Here is a 24,110-nt window from a genome sequence, read left to right on the forward strand (position 1 = left end):
CAATGTATATTTTTACTGTGTTGACCGAGCTCCTTCTTCCTCTCCTCTTTCTGTTGCACACACACAGACAGACTCAACACCACTTAAGCTCACATAGCGAGCAAGCATAATAAAAGGAAGTGTGAGTCAGTCTCTGTCAATCACACAGAACACCATGGAAACTGCTTGTTGTCAGATAACTCTACCCAGTGACCAAAATACCCAATTAGTCTCATAATTACAAGTATTGGCTTGACAGTGGAGTTCCTTTTGGGGCATATAGTAGATTTAAACCCTGCAAGTTTCAGTTCTGCTGCTTTCTTTGTATCTGTTTCTGTGCATAGTTAAGACATTTCAGTGACCTTTCATTGAAGGTGGGCCCTGGGCTGAGGTCAGAGGATTTATTTTTAGTGCAGATGAGGATAAAAAAAAAAAAACACCACCCTGTCGCCACTTTATGTTTTGGTTCACACACTCATTTTCATTTAAACCTTTTTTAATAATGTTTTGTGAAATCAACAGTCTATTTTATTTAAATTATTTTTTTTTTGTTTGGATGATCCTGCTTTTTCCAAATGGTTGCCAAATCTTGTAGGTGTGTTGTGGCCAGTTTGAAATGAAATGTTAATTATTGTGCAGTTCTACCCAAATGTGCAAGACGAGTGTTTATCTGTCCTAAACAATTCTGTAAATAAATAAATACATAATAAAAAAACTGTGCTAACAGCAGTATGATATATGTAAACAGCTCACTCCAAATACTGCACATTTTAATATTATTATTATTACACCATTTAGAGACTTGTGCAGCTGTTGCAACAGGTTGCAGTATCCAAATGCAGTGGCAGTGCTTTTTGCTTGTTTTTTTACTGAATTCATTTTAGATTACTTGTCAATCACTCAAGCACATCTTCTTTTTTTAGATTTTTTTTGTACTTTGTGTTTACATGGGTGGCACTCGATATTTTTTGTGGCTGCTGCCGATTATGCTAAAGCTAACTACTCCATTGTTCTCTGTTTCTTCAACAGAAGATAAAAACAGAAAGGACGGAACTATCTGTGCACAGGAAGCGTGGTTTTTTTGGAACCAGAAATCCACATCATTCAGACTGCAAAAAGCCAAATACCTACATTATTAACATGTCTTAATGATAAAAGATACACCTGGTTTTTCCACAAAGCTGTCTGTGGTCAAATGATGGTGCTGATGACGATGCTTTTGAATTGTGCTGTACAGTATGTGAGTATTCATTGTTGCTCTTTCTTTCTGAAACCCTCTCACTCTCCCTGCCGCCTCCACAGTGATGCGTGTTGCATTAACGCTGAGGTGAAGAGTGGGAGGTAGAGGGCAAACTGAGAGGGCTCCAAGAGGGATGGAGCGAGCCATAGAAGAAAAGAGTGTGTGGGAGACTGAAACATAGATAGATAGATGGATAGATGGATAGATGGATGGATGGATAGATAGATAGATAGATAGATAGATAGATAGATAGATAGATAGATAGATAGATAGATAGATAGATAGATAGATAGATAGATAGATAGATAGATAGATAGATAGATAGATAGACAGATATGTCCTTCCTTAATTCATCTGCTCCTTCATTACCTCATTTCTAAAACGTCTGATAGTGATGATTTCCCATGGGTATCCCACTCAGGTCAAACCAAATCTAGAAGGGAAATGATACAAAGGTAGCAACTGTGAAAGAGGGATGAGAAAGAGAGATGAGGACAAGGGAAAAGAGAGGCAGATGGAGAGGAGAAGTTGGTCTCTTTGCAGCTCCAAAGCTCTTAAAGCCCCGAAGCTGTGTGGAGTGTAAATGGGAGGGAGAAGATATAGAGGAAGAGAAGGAGAGAGAGAGCAAGAGGTAGAGGGAGGATGAATTGAGGTGACGAAAAGCTATAAGGGAGAGAGAGAGAGAGAGGGAAAGGGAGAGGAGGAGGAGGAGGAGGGTTTGCGTTGGTGTGTTGGTTGGCAGAGAGCACGCTTGTCAAAAAAACCTTCCTCTGACAGAAGGCATGATTCACAGCAGAGGGAGAGAGAGGGAGAGGGGGGAGGCAGAGAGAGAGCAAGGGAGACAAGTGATAGAAAAAGAGAAAAAACGACAGAGATAAAGAGAGACAGAAAGAAACGACAGGAGCAGAGATGCCGGTAAGAAAAACAACAAACGAGGATGCTGATTTGAGGGAATATGGGAACACATTACAAGGATGGAACTGAGTTCGATGGACTGGATTGACTGATGCCTTCTAATGACTGTGACCATGTTGATAAGGTTCTGGCTTTTCTATTGATCGGGAGAAAATAGAGCAGGTGGCAGTGGCAGTGAAGGGGTGGTGGTGGTGGTGGTGGGGGGGGGGTGCTTAGGAATGAAGGCACGCAGAAAAGATAGAGAAAGAGATAGAGAGACTAGGAGTGAATCTCAATTATGAATAGGCTCCTTTGATGAGGTTTTCTAAAACATTGCTAATGCATGCAAATGAGATGGTTGGGGGTGTTGAATATTACATTTGAGCTGGGTTTGTGTCTAGATACTATTGTAGACAGCTCTCTAAAGATGCTTTTCACAGTGTGACTGACCATTTTTCTCTTCTGTAAAAAGACGTACTCTAAATTGAGTTTTTGCTTTAGCCAATGATTTTTCTTTTTTAATTTCTATTTTAACTTTCCCCCCTCTGAACTCAGGAACCAGCTTTAAAGAGATATCAACACCATCTTGACTTTCTCTTTGGATCTGGCTTGGTGTTGTATGTTATATAACATAAATAACTGAGCTAAGAGATGAGATAAGTAGGGTTATACTATTTACAATGTTGTCCACTCATATACATTTAAAAGTTCTGCATCTCTTGCATCTGAACCCATATGAAGACCGTGCTATGTTATAGAGCCCAAAGGACGTGGACAGTGAAACAGTTTTCATCATTGTGGCTCGGTTGGATTCAGGTCAGGTGACTGATGTGGCTCTTGCAGAATATTCCACTTCTTACATTTTAAATGTCTTGACTGGCTTGTCATTGACCATCTGCACTGTGAAGCACCGTCCAATGACTTTTAAAACAATTGGCAAGTCTTTGCAAATTATAGAGTCCTAAACATTCTCGAAATCATTCTGCTGCTCTTGGCAGGAGTCACACCATCAATAAATACAAGGAAGCAGTTTGTTTGGCAGCCATACATGCCCACGCCATAACACTACCTCCACCATGCTTTACAAATGAGGCGATATGCTTTAGATTCCTTCTGCAAACTCTTTCCACCTACCTCTTAGATGATGTTCTTGATCTGGTGGATTGTTGGGAAGGGTTTTCAACTTCTCCTGTCATGCACCACAGATGTTTTCAAGTTCTTAGGCACCTTTTAAAAGTACCTAACTGTACCAAATACTTGATTTGACCACCCTTCATGTTTTTGGCTATCTCACAGATGAGTTTGTCTAAATTCAAACTTCAAATCCTTCATAGTAACATAAAGAGCCAAATTCATGGCACATTTTTCAATGTCCAAATGCTTATAAGCCTGACTGTATGATTTAGATGCAACTTTAATGATAAAGGGTTTGCCAACAAGGGCTGCAGCTTCTACCTCAATGTGCAGACTGTCCTTGGATGAAAAATGTACTTGTTTTTAAATATTTGTGCAGACAGTTGTTGAAGTAATGGTTGAAGTACAAAAATCACAAAGAAAAAAGAAATGTTTTGAAAAACCAGTGTCAAAGAAGGATTAAGACCAATGCTTTTGTTTGCATTTGTTTCTTCCCACGTCAAAGCAGAGTGCTTCTCTCCTCAGCATTATTAGTAAATGGATACATGGAGGTACTTGGGTTGGTGTTTTACCTGAATGCAATATTTAGCATAAGTGATTCTAATATCCTAATCAATACATTGAGGAAATGGTTGGCTACTTTTTAAGATGTCTCTGGGCTAGTTTAGCTCTCAGTTGTTTGGCAAATGCTCTGTAGGCAACGTTGGATTAAAATTAAAGAGGCACCCTGATAGTTTACGATTGTACTTCCGCTAAACTGGGCATTTACAAAAAAACAAGCTTTTGGTCTGCACGTTGATTTGGAATGAGTTTTTTTTTAAGCCAGATGCACTTCCTGCCACAACCCCCCTATTTTATCTGGGCTCAGGACTGCTACCAAGGTCCTTGGTGGCTGGGCAGGGCTACAGCTGATGGGGTGGGATTCAATCCTGCGACCATCTGCACCCCAACCTGATGCTCAAACCCACAAGTCACCAGGCCCCCCAAACTGGGGAATTACAGAAGAGAGCAATAAAAAAAGAATGGTCAAACTCAGGATGAGATTTGCTTTCTTATCTTTATCTTACTTTTACTTCCTAGTACTGAGTCAAAAACCACTGAATTCTACTGCTCCTATAATTCAACCTAACTGTGTCTTTCTTTAGACCCTCCCTTACCTGGATGCACTTGAAATCCTGTCTTAAGATTGTAACCAGTGTCATGCCTAATCCAAAATACCTGATACATGATGACTGAATATTTGAACCCTTTCAAGCACCTTTAAGAGCCTTAAAGGGCAACGTACAACTGTTCACAGGCTGAGTTCTAGTTTTTGCAACAAAGAATAATTTATTGATTTTTAATTCACATTTCAATACTGACTATTGATCCTGAAATGTGTAGAGATAGTTGTACCTTTTCAAGTTGTTTTACATACAAACCGTTTTTGTTGTTTGCTTTGTTTCCCACAGAATCAGCAAACACCGCCAGAATAGGAGGAGAAGCTTTCAGTGGATCCAATCTGCCATCCACTGTACAATGTCTTTCTGTCGCTGTGTTTGTGATTGACTAATGCTCGGCCGGAAAAAGATTTAAATGGCTGTGAACATACAGCCCGGACAATAAACGACCAGAATAAATGCAAATGAAGTAATGTCCGGAAAGAGTGAGAGAGACAATGAGCTAAAAACGGCAATCCTGTGGACATAAAAACTGGACTCATTTTGTGTTCTTTTCACGTGTGTCTCCAAAATCAGCTTGGAATATTTCTCAAAGCTGGATTCCATTTCCAAACTCGAAAAAATGTTGTTTATGTTGCTTTTACGCCGTGGAGATTTTGACAAGAGGATTTTTTGTAATTACAAGATTGTTCCAACCCCTCAGTTAACAGAAGAGATATGATTCCTTGTGAATGTAACATTTCTCCAGTTTTTTCTATTTGCCATGGCAATATCAAAGCCTGCTGCCAAGTGCTTTGCACATCCTGAGAGTTGTTTTTCAGGCTATTCTTTTCAGTTTTAGTCACTTAAAGAAGTTCACAATTCACTCTTCAAACTTCCCACGTGCCTCCCACCAACCCCTCCCACCATCCGCCATCCGACCAATTATGGGCAAGCCTCTAAGCCGTCCTGGGTGTTTCAGGAGGAGCTCCTGCTGCCTAGAGAAACATGGAGCTGGTGATGGGGGCGTGGGGGGGCAAGATGGGGGAATTGAAGGGGGATATGGAGATGGCTACATACCCCAACGATCCATCTATGATACAATGTGCATCAATCAACAGATTGACAGCCATCACCACCACCCTGGAGGATCCATACGGCGAGATGGTGGAGGTGAGGGAAGTTTTAGCTTCTCTGCAAGTGGCTCGCTCAGGGTTAGCAGGCCCCCAGCTGACATGTTCGATCCACAGCCCCGCTCTTTAACTCCAAACCCCTCATTCGTCAGGCGACTGGACGAAAGAGCCATCTATGATTCGTTGAAGCTTGGGGGTCAGGATGCTGATGGTAGTGGCTGCCACTCACCAGGACATTACAATCGATCCGTTTCTCCGTCTATGTCCTCGTTCTCAGCTCCAGGAGTCTCCTCTTCCTCATCCAAGAAACACCATCATCACCACCATCATCACCATGGTGACAGCACAAAGAGCCGAGATGACAGACATTCCTGGAAAGTCTTGACACCTCCAAAACACATTCAGTGTCTGGAGCTTACTACAACTGAAATGATGGACAGAGGAGGGGCATATCTGAACCCAGGGCACTACCCTACCCCTGGGGGACAGTCTTCTCTTACCTCCCCCCTCATTTCCCCTTTCTCCGGTTCACCTCTTTCTTCAGGTTACCATACTCCGGTCTTTTTCTCTCCTGCCAAACCTCGCCCCAGTCAGACACAGAGTTTGCGCTGTTCCCCTCCCCATGTTATTCAGCCAAGGCATTATTCCCAAACCCAGAGCCTTAGGCTGTCACCACCCCATGAGCTTAGACGGTCACCCTACCGTTCCCCGCTGGTCCAACTGTCCGCTCATGACCTTGAGCAGGATCTGAGGGATCAAGGAGGGGGATGGGGCCGCAGTGAGCGAGACAGACAGTGGGAGAGGGAAAGGGAAAGAGAGATGGAGCGAGGGTGGGCCCAGCGAGAGTGGGAAAGAGAGAGGGAGAGGGGAAGGCTGGAAAGGGAGAGAGCAAGGGAAAGGGAAAAGAGGGAAACATCAACTTTTGGGACCTTCGGGTACGGCCGACCAGTTCCTCTGCGTTCAGACAGAGACTCTGTATTTTTAGATCCCGACCAGGTTTTAGACACAACACCTCTGTTGCTCCCCCAGCCCTCACCTTCACCATCCCCTAGTGCTGCTCCCAGAATGGGTACCTGTGCTGTGGGTAGGAATAGAGCAGGATCCAAAGTTGTCCCTGAGAGTGTGGGTGGGGGAATGGTTTCTAAGTTTGACAATGGGGGTGTAGGTTTAGTGCTGGTTGAGAGCAAATCTGGACCAAGGTTAGTAAGTCAAGTTGGCACTGCAAACATATCAGAGGCTGAAATCAGGGCTGCAATGCAAGAACACCACAGAGCTGAAAACTGGAACAAATATGATAATGGATCCAGGGCTAACTTTAAAAGTGGGTCTGAAAAAAGAATGGGCTCCCAAGTGAAAACAAGACCGGGGGGACGTGAATTGGAAGGAAAAGTGCAATCTGGGGTAGAGATAGAAAATATGAATCCAGCTGTCAAAGAAGGACACAGGGGAGGGACAAGGAGTGGAGAAAAGGGGGGACGTAGTGTGGCTAAACCAGAACCCATTGCTGAGATTATGCCTCCTACTGTGACTGACGCTGACAGTAAACTTGAGATTGCAGATGGACCTGGTCCAGAAATTAAGCTTCAGGCAGGAGTTGAGGTTAAAGCTAGTTCTAAACAGATAGAGAACAGGGTTGGACCTGAAGCCGAAGCTGTAGCTAAAGTTAAAAATGAAGAGGTTGCAACAACAGAGTCCAGAGCAGAAGCTAAAATTGAAATGGAAGCTACAACTGCCTTTACATCCGAACCTGAGGCAGTACAAGAAGCTAAGGTTGATAGAGAGACAGGGAATAGGAGTAATCCTGAGATGGAGGTTGTCACTGAAGCCCAAAACAGTACAATGACTATAGATAAAGCTCAGCCTACTGTTATAACTGGAGATAAAACTGAAGTTGCTCCTGAAGATCCAGCTGGGAAAAAGCCTTTGGACATTGATAAGATTGAATCCAGTCATTCACAGAAATCTTCCAGATCCCACAAGTCCAAATCATCGAAGTCCAGCTCCAAGACCCGACCCGGTACAGCCACAGGGCTACGACCAGGCGTAATCAGCCCACGACTAAACAGAGGGCTTGAAAACCTTGAGTCGTCAGACCCTGCCGAAGGCATAGAGTCCACCTGGCCACGGCGAATCATTGTCCGAAAGAGAACTGTGCGGCAGGGTGGGGCACTCCACAACCTTCCTATTCTCCCTCCACTCCCTTCTGTCCTCTCAGCATTAGAGAAGAGGCGCCCACATGCACACCTCCACCCCTGTCCAGGGCACACTTCAGATAATCCAGCAACAAGCATAATAAACGCTACAAGTATTGTGGGACGACTTTCGCTGAAAGAGCCCTCCCATCCAGAAACAGCACAGGGGGTCAGTTTGGTGGGCAGGGCTTCCCTGAAGGAGCAGAACTTGGAACACTGGAGGGTTTGCAGAGAGCAGGAAGAATCCAGGAGATCTCGGAGCAAGGAGAAACAAGCAGACCGGAGTAAGGAGAAGACTGCTAGTGAGGAGAGAAAGGGAAAGGAAGAGAAGAAAGAGAAGGAGAGGAAAGAAGATAAAGAAAAAACAGAAGTAAATGTAGGTGGGGAAAAAGTGAAGGTTATTGTTGTCGAGGGGCTTGTGGAAGAAACCAAACAAGAAACAAGAAGGGTTGAAGAAAAAGTCCAAAGAAATTTAAATCTAAAAATGAAACAGGAGAAGGATGTACAAATAATTTCAGAAAACATGGAGAGTAAAGGTATGAAGATTAAGGATGGAATCCAAGAGCTGGACGAACAAGAGTTGGAGGGAGTAGTGGCTAAATTACAGAAAGAGGGTGGGGAAGTGGAGGTAGGACAAGGAAGGACCCCTGGAGAGGAAGGGGGAATGGAGAGTTGGGATGCTGTCCTTGAGATGGTGAACACATTGTGGGATGACGGCTGGGAGAAGGGAGGAGGAGGACAAGGAGGTGACATAGATTCTCTCTCCGGCTCCTTGCAGCGTTGGCCTCTTCTTCGGCCCCCAGTTGGCTTTGGAGGCTCTCACCCACCCTCGTCAGCAGCCTCGGAACTTAGCTTGACAGAGTTGGAAAGGAGAGCCAGGGAGCTGGACTCTGACCTGGAGCACCTTGACCTGTCCCAGCCCCATATGGACACCCAGGATTTATACCAAACACTGTTGGAGCCCCAGAGGGATCGAGGTGACATATACCAAACACACCCTGGGACACAAAGAGACAAAGCTGCTCTCATAACAGGTAGATATATGTTGGATTTTCAATCCTAATATTCTATTAATTTTTTTTTTTTTTGGTGCCTGCAATGGTACTAAATTTGGGAAATAGATTAATATTATTTGTTATATTTACTCGAGGTGAGTTACCAGAAAAGACATTACAAACTGAGAGATTTTGAAAGCCATCAGTTTACTATCCCAAAACGGCCCGAGAAAATATGCTGTTGCTTGCATTGTAGAAAATAGCTTGTGTGATGTTAGAGCTTGACCCCCCCCCCCACTGGGGAAAAAGTCAGAATTTGCTGGCTCTGCTGCTTAGATTGTAGTCAGTCTTTGTTTGTTCCATGCAGCTGTCAAATATGCATATATTACCTGTGGTGTGGGGTCCTGGATAACTTCACTGGCAGCAGGAATAACTGTAGTTTGCTAATCACCAGAGGTAGGAAGGAATCATGTAAAAATTTCTTTGATTGTACTTGAGTTGAAATTTCAGCTACAATTATGTGTTTTTTTGTTGTGAAGACTTTTATCTTTGCTCTATTTAACATAAAAATTTGCACTTTTGTCAAACCTTTTATTTTCAATCCAAGCTTTTTACTCTAGTTTCAATGCGTTTAAGAGGAATTCATTTATTGTTTTTGCATCACTGTGCAGTAGTTTTTTTTTTTATTTGGAGGAATAGTTGATTTTTGATCAGCAGCTCAGGTTAGCTAAGCTATCCTCAGTTTTAACATGAGGCTCCTTACAATTTTGCTCATTTCTGTGTCTGGACGATTTACAGCAAAGGGCTCTATGATGACTGTGGTTCCTCTGTGTGTGTTTTCGCTGCAGTAGCTCTTGAAAACATTTACATGAACTAGTTCGTATTTTAAAAAATGCAAAACAATAGACCCTAAAAGGGTCTTTCCAGAATTAGAGGACATTTTCTTTCCCGCACATGAAATTTAAAATGTTCCATGCTCAAAATACTAAAACAAAAACTTTCTGTGTAACATACACTTGATACAGAAATATTATATAAAATACCAAATAAATGCCCCAAATAAATGGCTTTTTCTCGTCCACAATTCACAGAGGTATGGAACACTCTGACCCGCCATAAGAATTAAATCTGAATATTCTTAAACTGATTATTCATCACATTTATCAGTTCTTTCTCTCTTCTGTTTTGGTATTTGATCACATCCAGTTTAAAGTCTTGAAATGCATATTTTTTTGAGTCATTCCTACTCATTCTGTTAATCATCCATAGTAAATATATCTGAAATGTTAATAAACAACATTGGTGTGGTTCTGAGTAGTTATTTGTCACATTTATGACATGATTTACATGAATATGTCCATTCAACTCTCTTAGTCTTTGCAATTAATTTCAACCCTACTACATATAATTTTTTTAAAAAATAATCTGAAACAAATATTTAAGCTCATGACCTATTGTCCTTTTAACAGTTTTAATGATTATATACATGAGGTGTTTGTTCAAATACTTGAAAATAAATATTGAAAATTGTAAAGAAAAGTGTGTGACTAGTGAAAAAATTAGTGGGATTGATTTCAAACGTTGCCTAAGTTAATGTGAGTCCAGACTTATTTGAAATTAAATTATTTTATTTATTTCTTTAATGGTACAGGATTTACTACACAATATTTTAAAATATACTGTTTTCAGGTTCCTGCATATTTATAACAGGGGTGCATCAAGAAGAGTGCACAACAAATAAATCATCTCATAAAAAGTGTAAAATTAATGTTTGAGCTGGACGAATCAAATTGTTGGAGGGTTTAATACATATTTATCTTAAATTCATAACAGAAAACTATAAAATAAAGAACCAGTTTTGCAAAAGTGTTAATGCTTAAATTGTCCTCTAATTCTTGAAGGACCCAAAACAGATTAACCTTTTAAATAGATCATGAAAGCTCCAAAAAATTCATTGCAAAAAGAAAAATCGGAGCCTTCCTGTGGTGATGGTGCAAACATGAAATATTTTCTTTAGTTTTATTTAAAGTTCAATGGTTTAATAATCTTTACATTAAAGTATACATGTATCTGTTCTTCTATTTGTGCAAACAGTGCTTTTAAACACAGTTCATTCATTTACCAGTCACTATAACAAGGACATTTTTCATAGAGCAGCAGCATTCCTATATACAAAATATACATTTTAATGTTAAGAAGTCATTGATTCTGCAGGCTTAAAGAAAAAGTAAAATTTTACAACACTGTGTACGAAAATGCTATTATTTAAAAAGGAAATGTTATTTATTAGTATATTATCTTGTAGCCTGTTCTCTAGTAACTCATCATATTATATATACTGTATGTACACCTAGTGCCAATTTCAGAGTCAGTTCAGTTATTCAGGAATTAGTCATGAACTCTCAGGTCAATGCTAATTTGTTCTTTAATAAATACTTTTTGTGTGCAGTTTTGTAAGTTGTTACCAAGTGCTACTAAGCCGAATTTAAGTTGAGAGGTTTAAAACTGATTAATTGATATGAGAATCTACATACAAATGGAAAACTAAAAAAACTGATGTTTGAAAAAGCAAACACATTTTCCACCTAAGAAGTAAACCAGAACATTGATTTCTTTTTATTCTTACTTTGTTTGTTGTACTGTGGGTGGATCAAACTGTAAGTCCTGAGCTGGTTGTATAGTTACATCTCTAACAGCTTCATTATTTCACCGTAGTTTATAACCTAGTACTGCTGGAATAATCATACCTGGTTACATATTTTGACTACAAACCACTGGATGTATGAGGGTCTAGGGTGCCCATTTTGTTTTATGGCTGGTTATCTAACTATCCCCATAAATCTATGCACACTGGCATTACACAAAGAAATACAAATAATATAAATATCAACAATTGTACAATAATGCTTATAGACTGATTTAGACATTTTTCTATCGTGTTGACAAATGTTAACAATTATATTTCAAACTGTATGAAAATGTTTATTTTAGGGCAAAAAAAAGTGTAACGCAGAAAAAATGCATTTAAAAAAATAAATGTAGCATTTTTCAATGAAATCCATTAAATTCCAGTTTTGCATTTGGTAACTACCTAAAACACCAGCGTATACACTGGAAAGCTTTCTAATATCAGCAGTTGCTCTGCATTGTTTGTGCAAGTCTGACTGTGAATTGTCTCATTTATAGAAGAACCAAAATAACAGATGGTGAGTTATTGTTGTGAACTTTATACATATCAGCCTAATAATGTTATGGCTAATACATAACATTAAATAACATGACACATACATGATATCTGCCTTTCTTGGATAGTTTATAGATTGGGTCTACGTTTAGATATTTTACAATAAAAGACAGCAGTTTTGGTGCCTATTGTTCACATGTATATGGCTCAAATACTGAAATTTATTTCAAATTTATTTCTAAGATTATGAAGTTGCATAGGTTGAATTAAAATCTGGTGGCAAATAAGGACTAGGTAGATACGTCCTTGTGGATGTTGAGGTGGATACTAATACTGATACTGATCATTGTTCCTTTAAAGAAAGGAAAATCAAGGTTTAAAGCGACTTCGTTAGTTTGGACTGGGACTTGTTTGTGTGATTGTAATGATTGGTGAGTGATGCTGGCTTGTTACCTAGATTAGGATTAGCTGGTTTGCTTCAGCTAGAAAAACAAAACACATGTCACACAACTACTAGAAAATGGCAAACACTGACCTACTGATTAATAGTGCGATGTATCTTTCGTATTTTTGGGTTGAACCAGTTCCCTCTTTTTCTCAGGAGTGGGGAGCAGATCCCAGGTCAGTTTGGAGCTCACTGCTATGGCCTCACCAGCTACAGACACAGACAGACCTTCTGCTGAATGGTCCACTAAATCTGCTGGGACCTCCACTGTTGGCACAAGGTGATTCCGCAAGCACAACTACAGTCTGCACTGACTCTCAACCATTCTCCACCATGTTGATATTAGCGATGTCCTGAATAGGTTATTTGGCCCAGATCACGATCTAAGTCCTTCAGTACTGGATATCTGCCAATACTGAGTCTGATTTCTCTGAACACACAAAAAGACACAGTGCTCAGTATTCAAATGATGTTCATATACAAAGATTGAATAGGCTAATATCATCTTTTGACTGTGAAAACCTAACCTAAACCTAACTTATTCGGACCAATGTGACGTGGTGAGGGCAAAAACATTTCTACCCGATTGTTTCTGCTCATACAGCAGGTGTGTGATTCCATTATTCTTCATTATTGCAGATTTTGTTGCATATATGATTAACAAGTGTTGTAGTAAAGTCAAGTTAAATATAATGTCCCCTCTGCTTCAAAAAATCTGTATATCTGAGACTAACTCAGCCCTTTGATTCTTCAGGGACCGTGTTTTTGTGGCATTTAGCTGCCCCTCTCTTCTGCATAAAATGTACAGACCTGGCATGGTGGATCACTGTTCACCCTCCATTATGCAGGTACTGGAGATAGTAAGACAGAAAGAGAAGGGGCAACTTGGAGTGTTGGTTTCAAAGGAGTGTGACCTTTTGATCAAGGGTTACTACTGAGACCAGCAACTGGTCTTTCTCCTCAAAGACATTTCCACATACATCCTATCTTGCTTGTGCAATAAGACGTGCAATGGAGGAAAAACACTGAGGATTCTCAGGAACCACCAAGGCATTTAAAGTCCAGCCTGGACAGTCATGCTATGATGCTAAACATACCCTAAGCAGGTACCTCTGACTAATCCTGAACTGCAAATAATAGTAGTCCATGTTTTTTGCATCAAAGTTAATCCATGACTGTGCTTGACCCCCAATCAACACACAAAATCATCACTGCTGTAGTTAGGAAGAGTTGTCTTAATGATCATATGACGTGAGTTCTGTGTAAAAAGGGCTAAAGATAGCGGGAAACTCCAGGGAAAAGGAGAAAGACGTGGTGAGACCACAAACTTGAGATGTGGAAGTTGATCTGCTTTATTTTAGGACTTTAAAATAATGTACTCCTACATCAGCCCTGACACTGATCCTCAGGATCCATTGGGCACATCTGTATTTTGCATGCATTCAAAATAACTGAAGGTTCATCACACAGGGCAAGAACATAATCTAGGTTTGAATTCAGCGCAGATAGAAATTGATCTGGCCTGATCACAGTCAGCTTTTAGAGGGGGTTACAAATGCACTGGGCCACAACACCATTGGATCTTCAATTTAAATCATGGCCATATAGGCTCAAATTCCACAGTACACACATCTTTACTGCTCACATGGGTCAGTTGAGTGAATGTATGACTTTCATTAGAACATCTGGACATTTTCAATTTATTCTGTTGGGGCCTGAGTCACCACACTAATATGGAGCATGGCACATGTAACAATTCCAAACCCGTTTTCTAAGCTGATTTAAACAACAAACTATTATTTTTGGATGTGTTTTTCTTTTCATTTCTCATTTCTTTTCTTTTTATATTTTTTGATATATACTCACAGAGCAATGAAATATATCAGCACCCGATTTTGACTTGTGGCTGTGTACCGTGCAGTGAGGTGTCAAGATTTCTCGCAGTTTAAAATTGATCGTGTTTGGATTCTACATGTAAGTAAATGCAAATTAAATGCACAAAATTTCTTGACGCTGAGTCGTGAGTGATATAACTTAATGCACTGGTATTGGCCCTTGTTCCTTAAGGGACACCACATGTAACTGTCCAATACAGAGACATGAAATGACTTACACGAGAAAGATTGGTAAACAGTCTTTCTCAGTCAAAATGAATAAAACCTCTTAATTACTGACTAAATTCAGTGCTGTTGTATTAGTTTAGTACTCCTGACATCCAATTGCAACAGTTCAAATGCAGTTAGTTTATTAAGTGATTTGTGTGTATTTGTGGTTGATCCAGAAGGACTCTGGATCTGACTGCATGTATATAAATCTGTCATGCATTGTGTGGATATTTCATTGCGATTTATGTTTTGCTGTTGAGAGCATCTCCTACTTCTACTGATGTTAGAAGTTGTTTGTCTTCCCAATAGTTTGGCAAGCACATTTAGTACATATGGTTATGAGCTGAAGTTGCTTTAGTTATGGATTTACAATCTATTTCTAAGCATTAAGTTCACAAAAGTATGTATTTTATACACTAACCAGTTAAACAATGAAAGCCTCGAAATACACAGGGGGCATCAGCTGGTTTTTAGTGCTTAGAATAATTTATCTTCACTTATCTCTCCAATGCTTATTAAAATTAAAATTTTTATGTTTTCCTTCCTTTGGACAGTATTTAACACCCCACAGTCGTTGCAGTCCATGTATTCTTAATTATGTACCTACCACCTTTAGGTTTTGTGCAAACATCCAGTGCCATTAAAAAAAACTAAGCGCTCCAGTGGCTGAAACACAAAACAGATTCAATGGGCTTGATCTGAAAAGGTATGATACATTCGATGACAGTGTGTGGTACTGTAACCAACAGTAGAGACACAGGAGCTTAACAAAAACATGAGGATGTAGTAGTCATTTGACTGCCTTGCCTTTTTTTCTAGCGCCACAAAGGAGGACAGCTCTCCAGACTCCAACCTAACGCTGGAGTCCGACTCCAGTGGCGTCTTTCTCTCTTTGTCCAATCAGAGCCAGGAGGAAGCCGGATCAGACAGCGACCAGCCTATCAGTGGTTCTGACCTAGGCAGCAGCAGCACATCACTGGAGAAGGATGGGGATGATGGGTTGAAGGAATGGGGGAGGGAGGAAAGTGCGGAGCTACAGTGGTGCTACCCATCACTTTTAAACACCCCCTCTCAAGACATAGTAGGTAATAGTTCAAGAGAGGAAGCAGGGCATGGAAAAATGGGGGGACATGAGAGAGGCAAAGAAGAGAGTGGAAGGAAAGATGGGAAAATAGGAACAGTTTCAGTCATTAGGGCCCCATTTGGGCCCCGTACAGATATTGAGTGCTCCCCGAATCTAAAGCATTCGCAAAGTGAAGACATACCACCCAGGAAAAAAGTGACCCTTATCGGGGGGGACTCTCCTCTTCCTCTGTCCCCAACAAAAAAAGTAATCAAACACCTTTTAGATCCTAATCAGAAACCATTCAGAAGCTCAGGACTGGACTGTGGTGACATAGATCCCTTCGTCCAGTCGGACAGCTTTGTTTACCTTGCTGTATCTGCAAGACCTGTCTCCGAGGGTGAAGTTGCCACAGTGACAGACGCTCCCACCGATACAAAGCAAGAGAGTGGACAGCAACATTCAGATAGCATGAAAACACATTTCCAGTCCAGAGAACTGGATGCCAGGAAAAGTCACCTTGCCCCACAAAATCCAGAGGAAGGAGATTTTCTGTGCACCGACAGCTTTGTCTACCTTGCTGCTCCAGCCTGCCTGCTGCTTGGCCCTGCAGGAACAACGTCCTACAGTGGCAGGTAATGGATGTGCAGTTTTGTGTATGCTGTTGTCATATCTTTGAAGCCATGAGATAGCAAGATGGTCTCTTAGAGAAGATATTACCCGGATGGGTGAGCCAGGAATACCAGGGAGATGTCCAAGGGTCAACCTAATCAAATAACCAACCTAATCGAAAGACAGTTGGCTTATCTCAACTCAGTCGAGCAGTGATTACCATTAGCATTACCCAAATGTCTTGACCATAGGTGAGGGTTGATAAATCGGAAAAGCTGATAAATCAAGAAAATTGAGTGTCACATTCTGTTTCTTCCCTGTTTTCATCACAATCCAGCGTCAATTGTTGATGCAGTCTGTATTGGTTCTCAGGTCAGGTCTTTATCTGCTACCTTTAGAACACAGCTCAGGGAAGGTTACATACACAGAATCCAAGTGGTTGGTCCAAGCCTCCACTGTGGAGATGCTGGTCTGCTGCTCAACACTAGGTTAGTCCTCAAGTACTTAAGCTGAAGGGTCCAGGCAATCCCAGAAGCATCCTTCAGGTATTAGCAGCCTAAAAGGATTGCAGAGCAAAAAGGCATTGGCAGCACTTCAGGAAGGCTCCAGAGAAGCTTCTGTCAGACATCTTGCGACAGGAAGTCAGGGTTCAGGCCAGGCTGGTTTGAGCAGGGCAGGAAACTGATGGCAGATTTAACATAATCTTTTGTACTGTTAACTTAATTGTATTTCATTTTTTTCATTTAGGTGAAGGCATACTTTGAGTTGCATGATCCCCGTTACTAACTAACTACAGAACCTTTTAAATGGAAGCGTGTGCATGTTTTCTAGGTGTTCAGAATTCAGCACTCATTTTTGCGCTAAGCCGTTTGTAATTTGATATGAAGACTGTTTGTGTCAGAGTTCAGATTTCTCCATCCTTTTAAAGTGGCGCAAAGGTTTCATTCAAACATGAAAATGAGGATATAAGGAGGAAAATATGAAAGACTGCAAAAGCCACCGATCACATTGTTTACTTTGCCTACTGCAATACTTTTGTACGATTTTGTGCTCACATCTGTTTGTTGTGTTTTTCCAGGGAGTCAGACTCGGAGAGTTCAGGCTCTGGCCCCGTTGATCTGTCAGTACTAGGTTGTGGCTCAGTGGCAGGGGACAGTGACTGGGACTCAGATCTGTCTGATTCCGATCCCAGTCGCTCCTCCAGAAACTCTGCTGCTGGTAGCAAATCTTCTGGTTCTGCGAGATCCAAACAGCTGCCTGCTGAACCTGGCTGGGACTTGTTCGGAGACACCACCGAGCCCGAAGTGCTCAGCGAGCTCTTCATGGAACAAGACCGAAACAACAATGGGATTGCAAGGAAGGTGACTGGGGTTACCACCGGCTTGGCACCAACTCCAAGCATTCCCATGGCAACTAAGCCTGTCACTACACCAGTGAAGTCGGCAACAATAGGAGAACAGTCGTCGACGACAAAGAAAGTGACATGGCAGTTTAAACCAGCCCAGAGGTCAGTTTGCACAGGAAGTAGAAAGGATAGAGAAAAGGAGGCGACATCAACATCACTGCTAAGGTTCACGGAACTGGGAGGAGGCGAGATGCGTAGACCCTCCCCTTCATCTTCCTCGTCTTCTTCATCTTCACCATCATCATCGTCTTCTGGTTAATGTGTGAAGGAAATGGCTTCGGTCTGACCATCTGTGAAGAGCTTTTATTGACCCGACGCTGCATTTGTGGCAGGAAAGTAGAAAAGTTCTTCTCCTTGTTTTGTAGAAACTGACAGCTTTTTTTTTTTTTTTGCTTGTAAATAATGAATTTTGCATTTAGCTGCTGCCATTGCCTTCTTATAACCCTAAAAAAAGGCTGCGTAAAAAAGACTAGTTAACTGTTGCATTGTCTTAGGTTAGCCTGCACAATATTGTATATATTCAATGACGTTTGAGACAGTGAGACTCAGGCAAACCAGAAACTTTCAGGTTGAGATTGTGTGTGGAGTTACGACCACTGATAGAACACTAAGGTAAGATATGCACAGCGTCCTGATGAGTTTATCGACACTCAACTTCTGAAACACAGGGTTGATTTCAAAGCTACGTGTTAACATTAAATATAACACAAATTAATAGTTCTGTGGGCTTTTTATTTTAAATTAATACACTGTTAAAGTCAAGGAAAATCTGCCCTAAAACAGAATTCATAGATCGTATCAGGCATACTGAATAATTTGGCTTGGTCACGTGTGTTTACTGTAGACCTTACAGTATTTGAGTTCAGTAACAGTAATACATAAAAGTGACTACACTTAGAGAAAAGAATTGCTGTCTAGAATCTAACAATGTAAATGAGTCTCAGGCCTTATATCAAATTACACTTTCTCCCCTATATGATGCCTCAATTAAACCACCTTCGTGTATGTCCTTCAAAAGTGACTTTTAAAAACCGACTAAGGTCCAACTTTACTGTGTACAATGTATTTTATAATCACGTTCAACTTTACAATGTATTTACCAGTGTATCAATAATATATTTTGAACTCTGAGAGAATTATCAAGTGAAATATCTATACATGAAAGTGCACAGATCAACAAATAATGGAATGATTTAGTAATAACATTTAATTTAAATGTTTTATTTATCAATTAGATTTTAAATTGTGAATGTAATAATTAAGCAATATGCTTATAGATATATATGTTATATTTCATATGTGTGTGTTTCATATGTGGAAAGTGTTGCGTGAGTGATGTGTATAATAACGGCTGAGGTTCATTTTATTTAAACAGCCAAATGCTAATAGTAAATGCAGTCTTACACTCATTAAGAGAGTTTATGTATAACATTTTTTAGCATCATCAGGTAACTTGGTATAATTGCCCTAATCAGCAAGACCATGGTTGAGATTATTGACAGCCTTTGGTGTTCGCCACTAGAATTTTAAGTGCTAGTAATTCTCAAAATAAAGACTTCATCTACCATAATCCCTTTTTCGCCCTGTTTGTCTTCTCCTCTGTAGCATCTTTGGTTTTACTGAAGAGGATAAACAGGTTGCAAACATTTTCTTTTTCTTTTTGGTTTTGTTTTGTTTTCCATTCGCTGTTGACTCCCCTCTGCCATTTGTCACGGTGAGAAAATTCGACAGCTTTAGCCTCGTTTGTGCTGAAAGTAAAGCCTTCCAGAAGGTTTCCCTCCAAATCCAAGTCAGACACACAGAATGTAAAATGCAGTGTGGAGGCTAGTACAGCTGCCAGTCATCCCAGCAGTGGTCTTGTTGTTGAGTAATTACACAGAGGTCTAAGCTACTAATGTCTTAAAACGGATGTGGGAATCATTCACTGAGGTTAAAAGTGATACGTCTTTGATAGAAGGCACAGCACCATCACATTTGTTACAAACGTGACAAAGGGAATGTGAAAAGGTTAACAAATGGTTGTCAGTTACACAATCTTGTTACTATATGATGTGGTTATGAAAGGCTGCGTGGGACGTTGTAGCCTGACAGGCAAATCAATTTTAAGCGGGTTTAGTCACGGTCAACCAAATGTGTCTGAGTGTGTGCTGAGACTGAAGGTAATGGCACTGGATGGTGGAAGATGAAATGAAAACTGTTGCCTTGTGCAGCTTTAACTGCCATTCTAAACACTGAACAGCTCTGCGTGTGCTTATTCTCCGTCACGATTCTCTATGTAAACCAACAGGATTTGGTGGAGCCCTCAGCGCACCTGTCGGGTTCAGTGATGGATTTATTTTTTTTGCGCTTTTGAGCGCAGATGTAGAAGCACATCCACAGAGGAATTAAGTGCTTCATTGGCATTTCTTTATTTTTTAAAGCTGCAGATCTTTGTTTTTGACCCTCAGCATGTCTTGAGAAGGGAATGTTAATCAACGATGCATTAATGACTGATCGGTGTGGGGCTGGGAATGGGGGTGTGTTAAATGACTTTTTTAACTATGTCGAAATGCAATCAATGGACCTTCGTTAATATGGTGATGACGTGCAAAAACATCCCAAATCGTGCTGGAAGTCAGTTTTGAGCATGAACAGTGAGGTGTGAGGACAGATTGGCATTTTCAGGAATCATTTAAGGCAGACAGGAGAAACCAACTTATGTAGAACACAACATGTTGTTTTAACGTCACAAAATCATTCGTACTTCTAGTTAATTGAGAACTGTAATAATTACTTTTTACTTAAAAGGTTATTGATTTACTGATTAGTGGAAAGCAAAAATATCTGTTCATTACTCATAAATATGGTCTTGTTACTTTGCCCAGCTCCTTCAAAGGTGCCTTTGAACAATCTCCAAACACACACACACACACACACACACACACACTCACACACACATGTTGCATCTATTGTATTTGAAATATGTAGAAATATAAAACAAGCAGTCAGGCAGTTTGGGGAGATTTAATGACCATTCAGCAACTAGCATAGTTTCAGTGATCCTGTGAGTATCTCCACACACAGCCACCAAGTGTAATTCCTGATGTAGGCTATTGTTAGCAGGCCAGCTACAAACACACAACAGGAATAAAAAAGCTTAGGTAAAACTGGGAACGTGTATTTCTTCTTTTGAAAGCATCATGTCCTGTACCGATCCTCAATTGGCAAATTACCAGAAGATTAGTATAATATTACAGGTGACGGGTTAATTTCATATTAACTAACAAATAAGTCACATTACTGTATTGTGTTAGCAAATTTTACTGACCCACACAACTCGGACGTTATATATGTACTAAAATGCCATAGCTTATGTGCTCATCTGGGTTCAGCAGTTTAAAGCTACTGTGTGCAACGTTTGTCACATGCAGTATGTTGTAGTAAAATCATTCTACGCATTTTAAATAAACATACTCAGTATTTCTAGCATTTTGTAGCTTTTGTTTTCTTCTTCAATTAGAGAGTTTTTTTTTTTCTTTTTCAGACCCATTAATTCTCTCCTCTGCCTTGTGGCTGTCCCTCAGGCCTGCACGCTACCAGCCACAGTTTGAGGGGTTTAGTGTCTTCACCAGGGACACTTCAACATATAGTCAGGGAGAATCGATCTGCGAACCACAGAACTCTGCAGGTGATAGGCAGCCACTCTATTAAGTGAGGCACTGCTCCCCCCACCTGCTTCACAGACAATAACATAGTTCGTTGAAAAACCTGTGTGAGTGTAGCAGGTGGTAGAAGAACAGAAAGAAGAGGGTGAAGTAAAGTGAAGGGCAGATGGAGCAGATTGGATTCTTTTCGAGTATCTTATTGATTGCGAGTCACGTGCTACAGCTAGCTTGGACTCACAAAAATTACATTTTAAAGCTTAGATAAAGCACTTGACTCATTAAATATTCTACTTTAACTTGGCAGTTAATAAAATAAAGAAATTACTAAGAGGATTTGACAGACAGGGAACCTGGAACATTTAGGGTCTTGGGGCCTAATCCAGCCTTCCATTTGAATGCAATATTAAAATCAGGGAATATATCTTTTAAATATATGACAGATTTATTTTTTTTGGGGGGGGGGGGGGCTCACAAGCTCACAATGTGATTTTCCACATAGTTTTGGTCGATCGCACCCACATGACCTATTAGCAATATAAATACATAGAGCAGATGTATGTGTTATGAGAGGCATCATTTTCATGTCTCCTGTTTTTTTAATTCTAAATAAAAGAGGCCATCTAAAACATGGATGTTGAGCAGAGCCGGTTTCACAGTTTCTTGCTGATTCTCTGCCAGCTCTGGCATCATGACACGATCATGTATGAAGAGCTGACTGTTTCTTGGTGTAGAAATGAGATGGGTCCATGGACCATTATCAACTAACTGTACAATCTCTCTGGTGGTCTACGTGCCCTATTTTTACATGGACTTAATTCACCCTGGTTGTGGCTGAGGCCTTGTTCTTTAAAACAGTGTTTATGAGGAGACACTGTTCATTACCTGTAACCTGTGTGGGATTTTCTTTAGTATATTAAACAGCTGGCAGTATGCCGTGTAGGACTTGGAAACAGGCTTTCTTTGGGAAGAATGACATATTTTTCAGTTGCATTATGCGTTTGCACAAAGGGATTTTTGTCTGTTTGGGTACAGTAAACCTTAAAGACTTTTGGATTTTTAGCTCGCTTTAAACTGTGGCAAGACATCTAGTTTCACTGTGACATATTAAGGATAAATTACTTTAAACATCCTTCACAGACTTTTGTAAAATCCAGTCAAGTCCAACCATACACGTAATATTTTGCTGTTCAAGTTAACGCTGTTCACTGTTAACGCTTAGTGGTGATTAAGAATTACAGTAAGACCCGAGAGTGACCCTTAGTGGAAAAAGATGACTTATGTGAAATTGTGTGCTGTATTCCCAAGCCTTGCTGAAACGCATTTATGTACAAATAAAGACTACATTTGATGGTGGAATTTGGCTGCCTTTGCTCTCTGTTTCTGTCTCAGCTGTCTTAATCCTGCGTTCTCCATTCTTGGCTTTCACTAAACATGTTACTAGATGAAGTTACACTATACTTTAACCCAAGTTTATTTTTATGCATGAATCAAAAACTGTTCTAGTCAGGATTATTTTTAGATTAACAAGTGGCTCAAGTGACAATGCATAATGTGACAGGTTCTGCTTGAAGTCAGTGACACACTGAATGGCCTTTTTAGCCCAGACATTTCTTTTAGGTTTCAGCTAAAAGATGGGTACTGGGTTATATTATGCACAAACCATAAGCAGCATATACAATAAATAATACCTTAAATAAAATTTAATTGAACAATAGGGCAGCTTTAATATTTAATAAAGTAACACATTAAAAATCATAACAGATAATTCCTTACAACTGAATTCCCCCCCCCCCCCCCCCCCCTACTGTTCATAATAATATTATAGGCAAGTTAATTGTTAGTTATGGTAACATGGCTAAAACTAAGTTAGGGCCCGAAACACAAAGTTTTAAACAAGACCCCAAATTAGCCAAAATGCCTGTAAAGGAACAGAAAGCTGAAGGGTAAAATGATTACGGTACATCGGACATTTACAGACATCTTGTTTTAACTTTGATGTACTGTACTAAGTAATGTATATGTATGTATTTGTGCAACGAGGAATTATTGTGACCCAGCTGCACTAACTTTTTTCCTTCAAACTAAGTGGTTCACTTTTTCAGGCTGACCCTTTTTACAACTTGTCTGACTATCTGACTGCTTATGTTTCTTTTCATATTAGATGATCTCTGCAGATACCTTAGTAAGCATGGTTTTATTATATCCTATAGAAATCATAGCTAAAACTTTGCTTTGACTGGAAGAAGCCATTCTAGCTAAATGACCAAGTAACCAGGCCAATTTAGTCATTTTGTAGAACAAAGGTTTGCTGTATTTAAAACTAAATTGGGGGTGTGAGTTCACTCATTACTGGGGAAACATCACCGTAATTCATCATTGACACACAACTTACCTTTTTAATCATGATTACAAGAGTTGTACTTCTTTCAAAATTTCTTTAATGTCCTTATTTATGATTACACACACTCTCTCTCTCTCTCTCACACACACACACACACACACAGAATGCACATACAGCCAGCCTACAGTGCCATCTGTGTATTAATGTTCTATGAGGATTCGTGTCAGAAATGTAGGTCTGACTATCTATTTAAGGCTGAGTAATTAGAGCACTTTGAATATGAGAAAGAAAAACAGAGGGACTACCATTATGAATAGTTAATCTATGTGCCAGTTCCTCAGCTCCCCAGGGACTGTGGTGTGTTGGGCCAGATGACACAGCCTGTTTGTTGCACAGTCTGTAAAAACATGTAACTAGATTAACCAGCTACCGTTTCTCAACTAACTTGAAGAAACTTTTCAGGATCAGTGAACTCTAAGAAAAATAGAAAGATTTGATTTTTAAAGAAACATAATTTTTTTTTAAATTTAGTTAGAATGTAAGTAAAAGTTATTATTTTCTTCATCTTGGAAGCCATAAAAGTACCATGCAATGTGTAATCGTGC

The 24,110-nt window shown here is 40.2% G+C and overlaps 1 protein-coding gene across 6 annotated transcripts; it reads left to right on the forward strand.

Annotated features, from left to right (window-relative positions):
• Nucleotides 1-1,965: 1,965 nt before the first annotated feature.
• Nucleotides 1,966-22,520, forward strand: LOC137100943 (enolase-phosphatase E1-like). 6 transcript variants are annotated; one of them, XM_067478647.1, is made up of 6 exons: nucleotides 1,966-2,258; nucleotides 2,669-2,929; nucleotides 4,699-8,745; nucleotides 12,492-12,615; nucleotides 15,260-16,138; nucleotides 17,194-22,520. In XM_067478647.1, the coding sequence occupies exons 3-6, from the start codon at nucleotides 5,334-5,336 to the stop codon at nucleotides 17,777-17,779; spliced, it is 5,001 nt and encodes a 1,666-aa protein (XP_067334748.1). In that variant the 5' UTR covers nucleotides 1,966-2,258; nucleotides 2,669-2,929; nucleotides 4,699-5,333; the 3' UTR covers nucleotides 17,780-22,520. The 6 variants fall into 6 exon arrangements, with proteins under 6 accessions (XP_067334748.1, XP_067334749.1, XP_067334750.1 ...); XM_067478648.1 differs by having other exon boundaries at nucleotides 2,669-2,773; XM_067478649.1 differs by having other exon boundaries at nucleotides 2,669-2,730.
• Nucleotides 22,521-24,110: the final 1,590 nt, after the last annotated feature.

Source organism: Channa argus, chromosome 16, assembly GCF_033026475.1.
Source record: "Channa argus isolate prfri chromosome 16, Channa argus male v1.0, whole genome shotgun sequence".
NCBI classification, from domain to species: Eukaryota; Metazoa; Chordata; class Actinopteri; order Anabantiformes; family Channidae; genus Channa; species Channa argus.

What these genes read in the sequence shown, in the direction of transcription:
- LOC137100943 (XM_067478647.1), top strand. Translation starts at nt 5,334, where the DNA reads ATGGGCAAGCCTCTAAGCCGTCCTGGGTGTTTCAGGAGGAGCTCCTGC. An exon ending in ACCTCCACTGTTGGCACAAG is followed by an intron (nt 12,616 to 15,259) that starts GTGATTCCGCAA and finishes CTTTTTTTCTAG; the next exon opens with CGCCACAAAGGAGGACAGCT. An exon ending in ACAACGTCCTACAGTGGCAG is followed by an intron (nt 16,139 to 17,193) that starts GTAATGGATGTG and finishes GTGTTTTTCCAG; the next exon opens with GGAGTCAGACTCGGAGAGTT.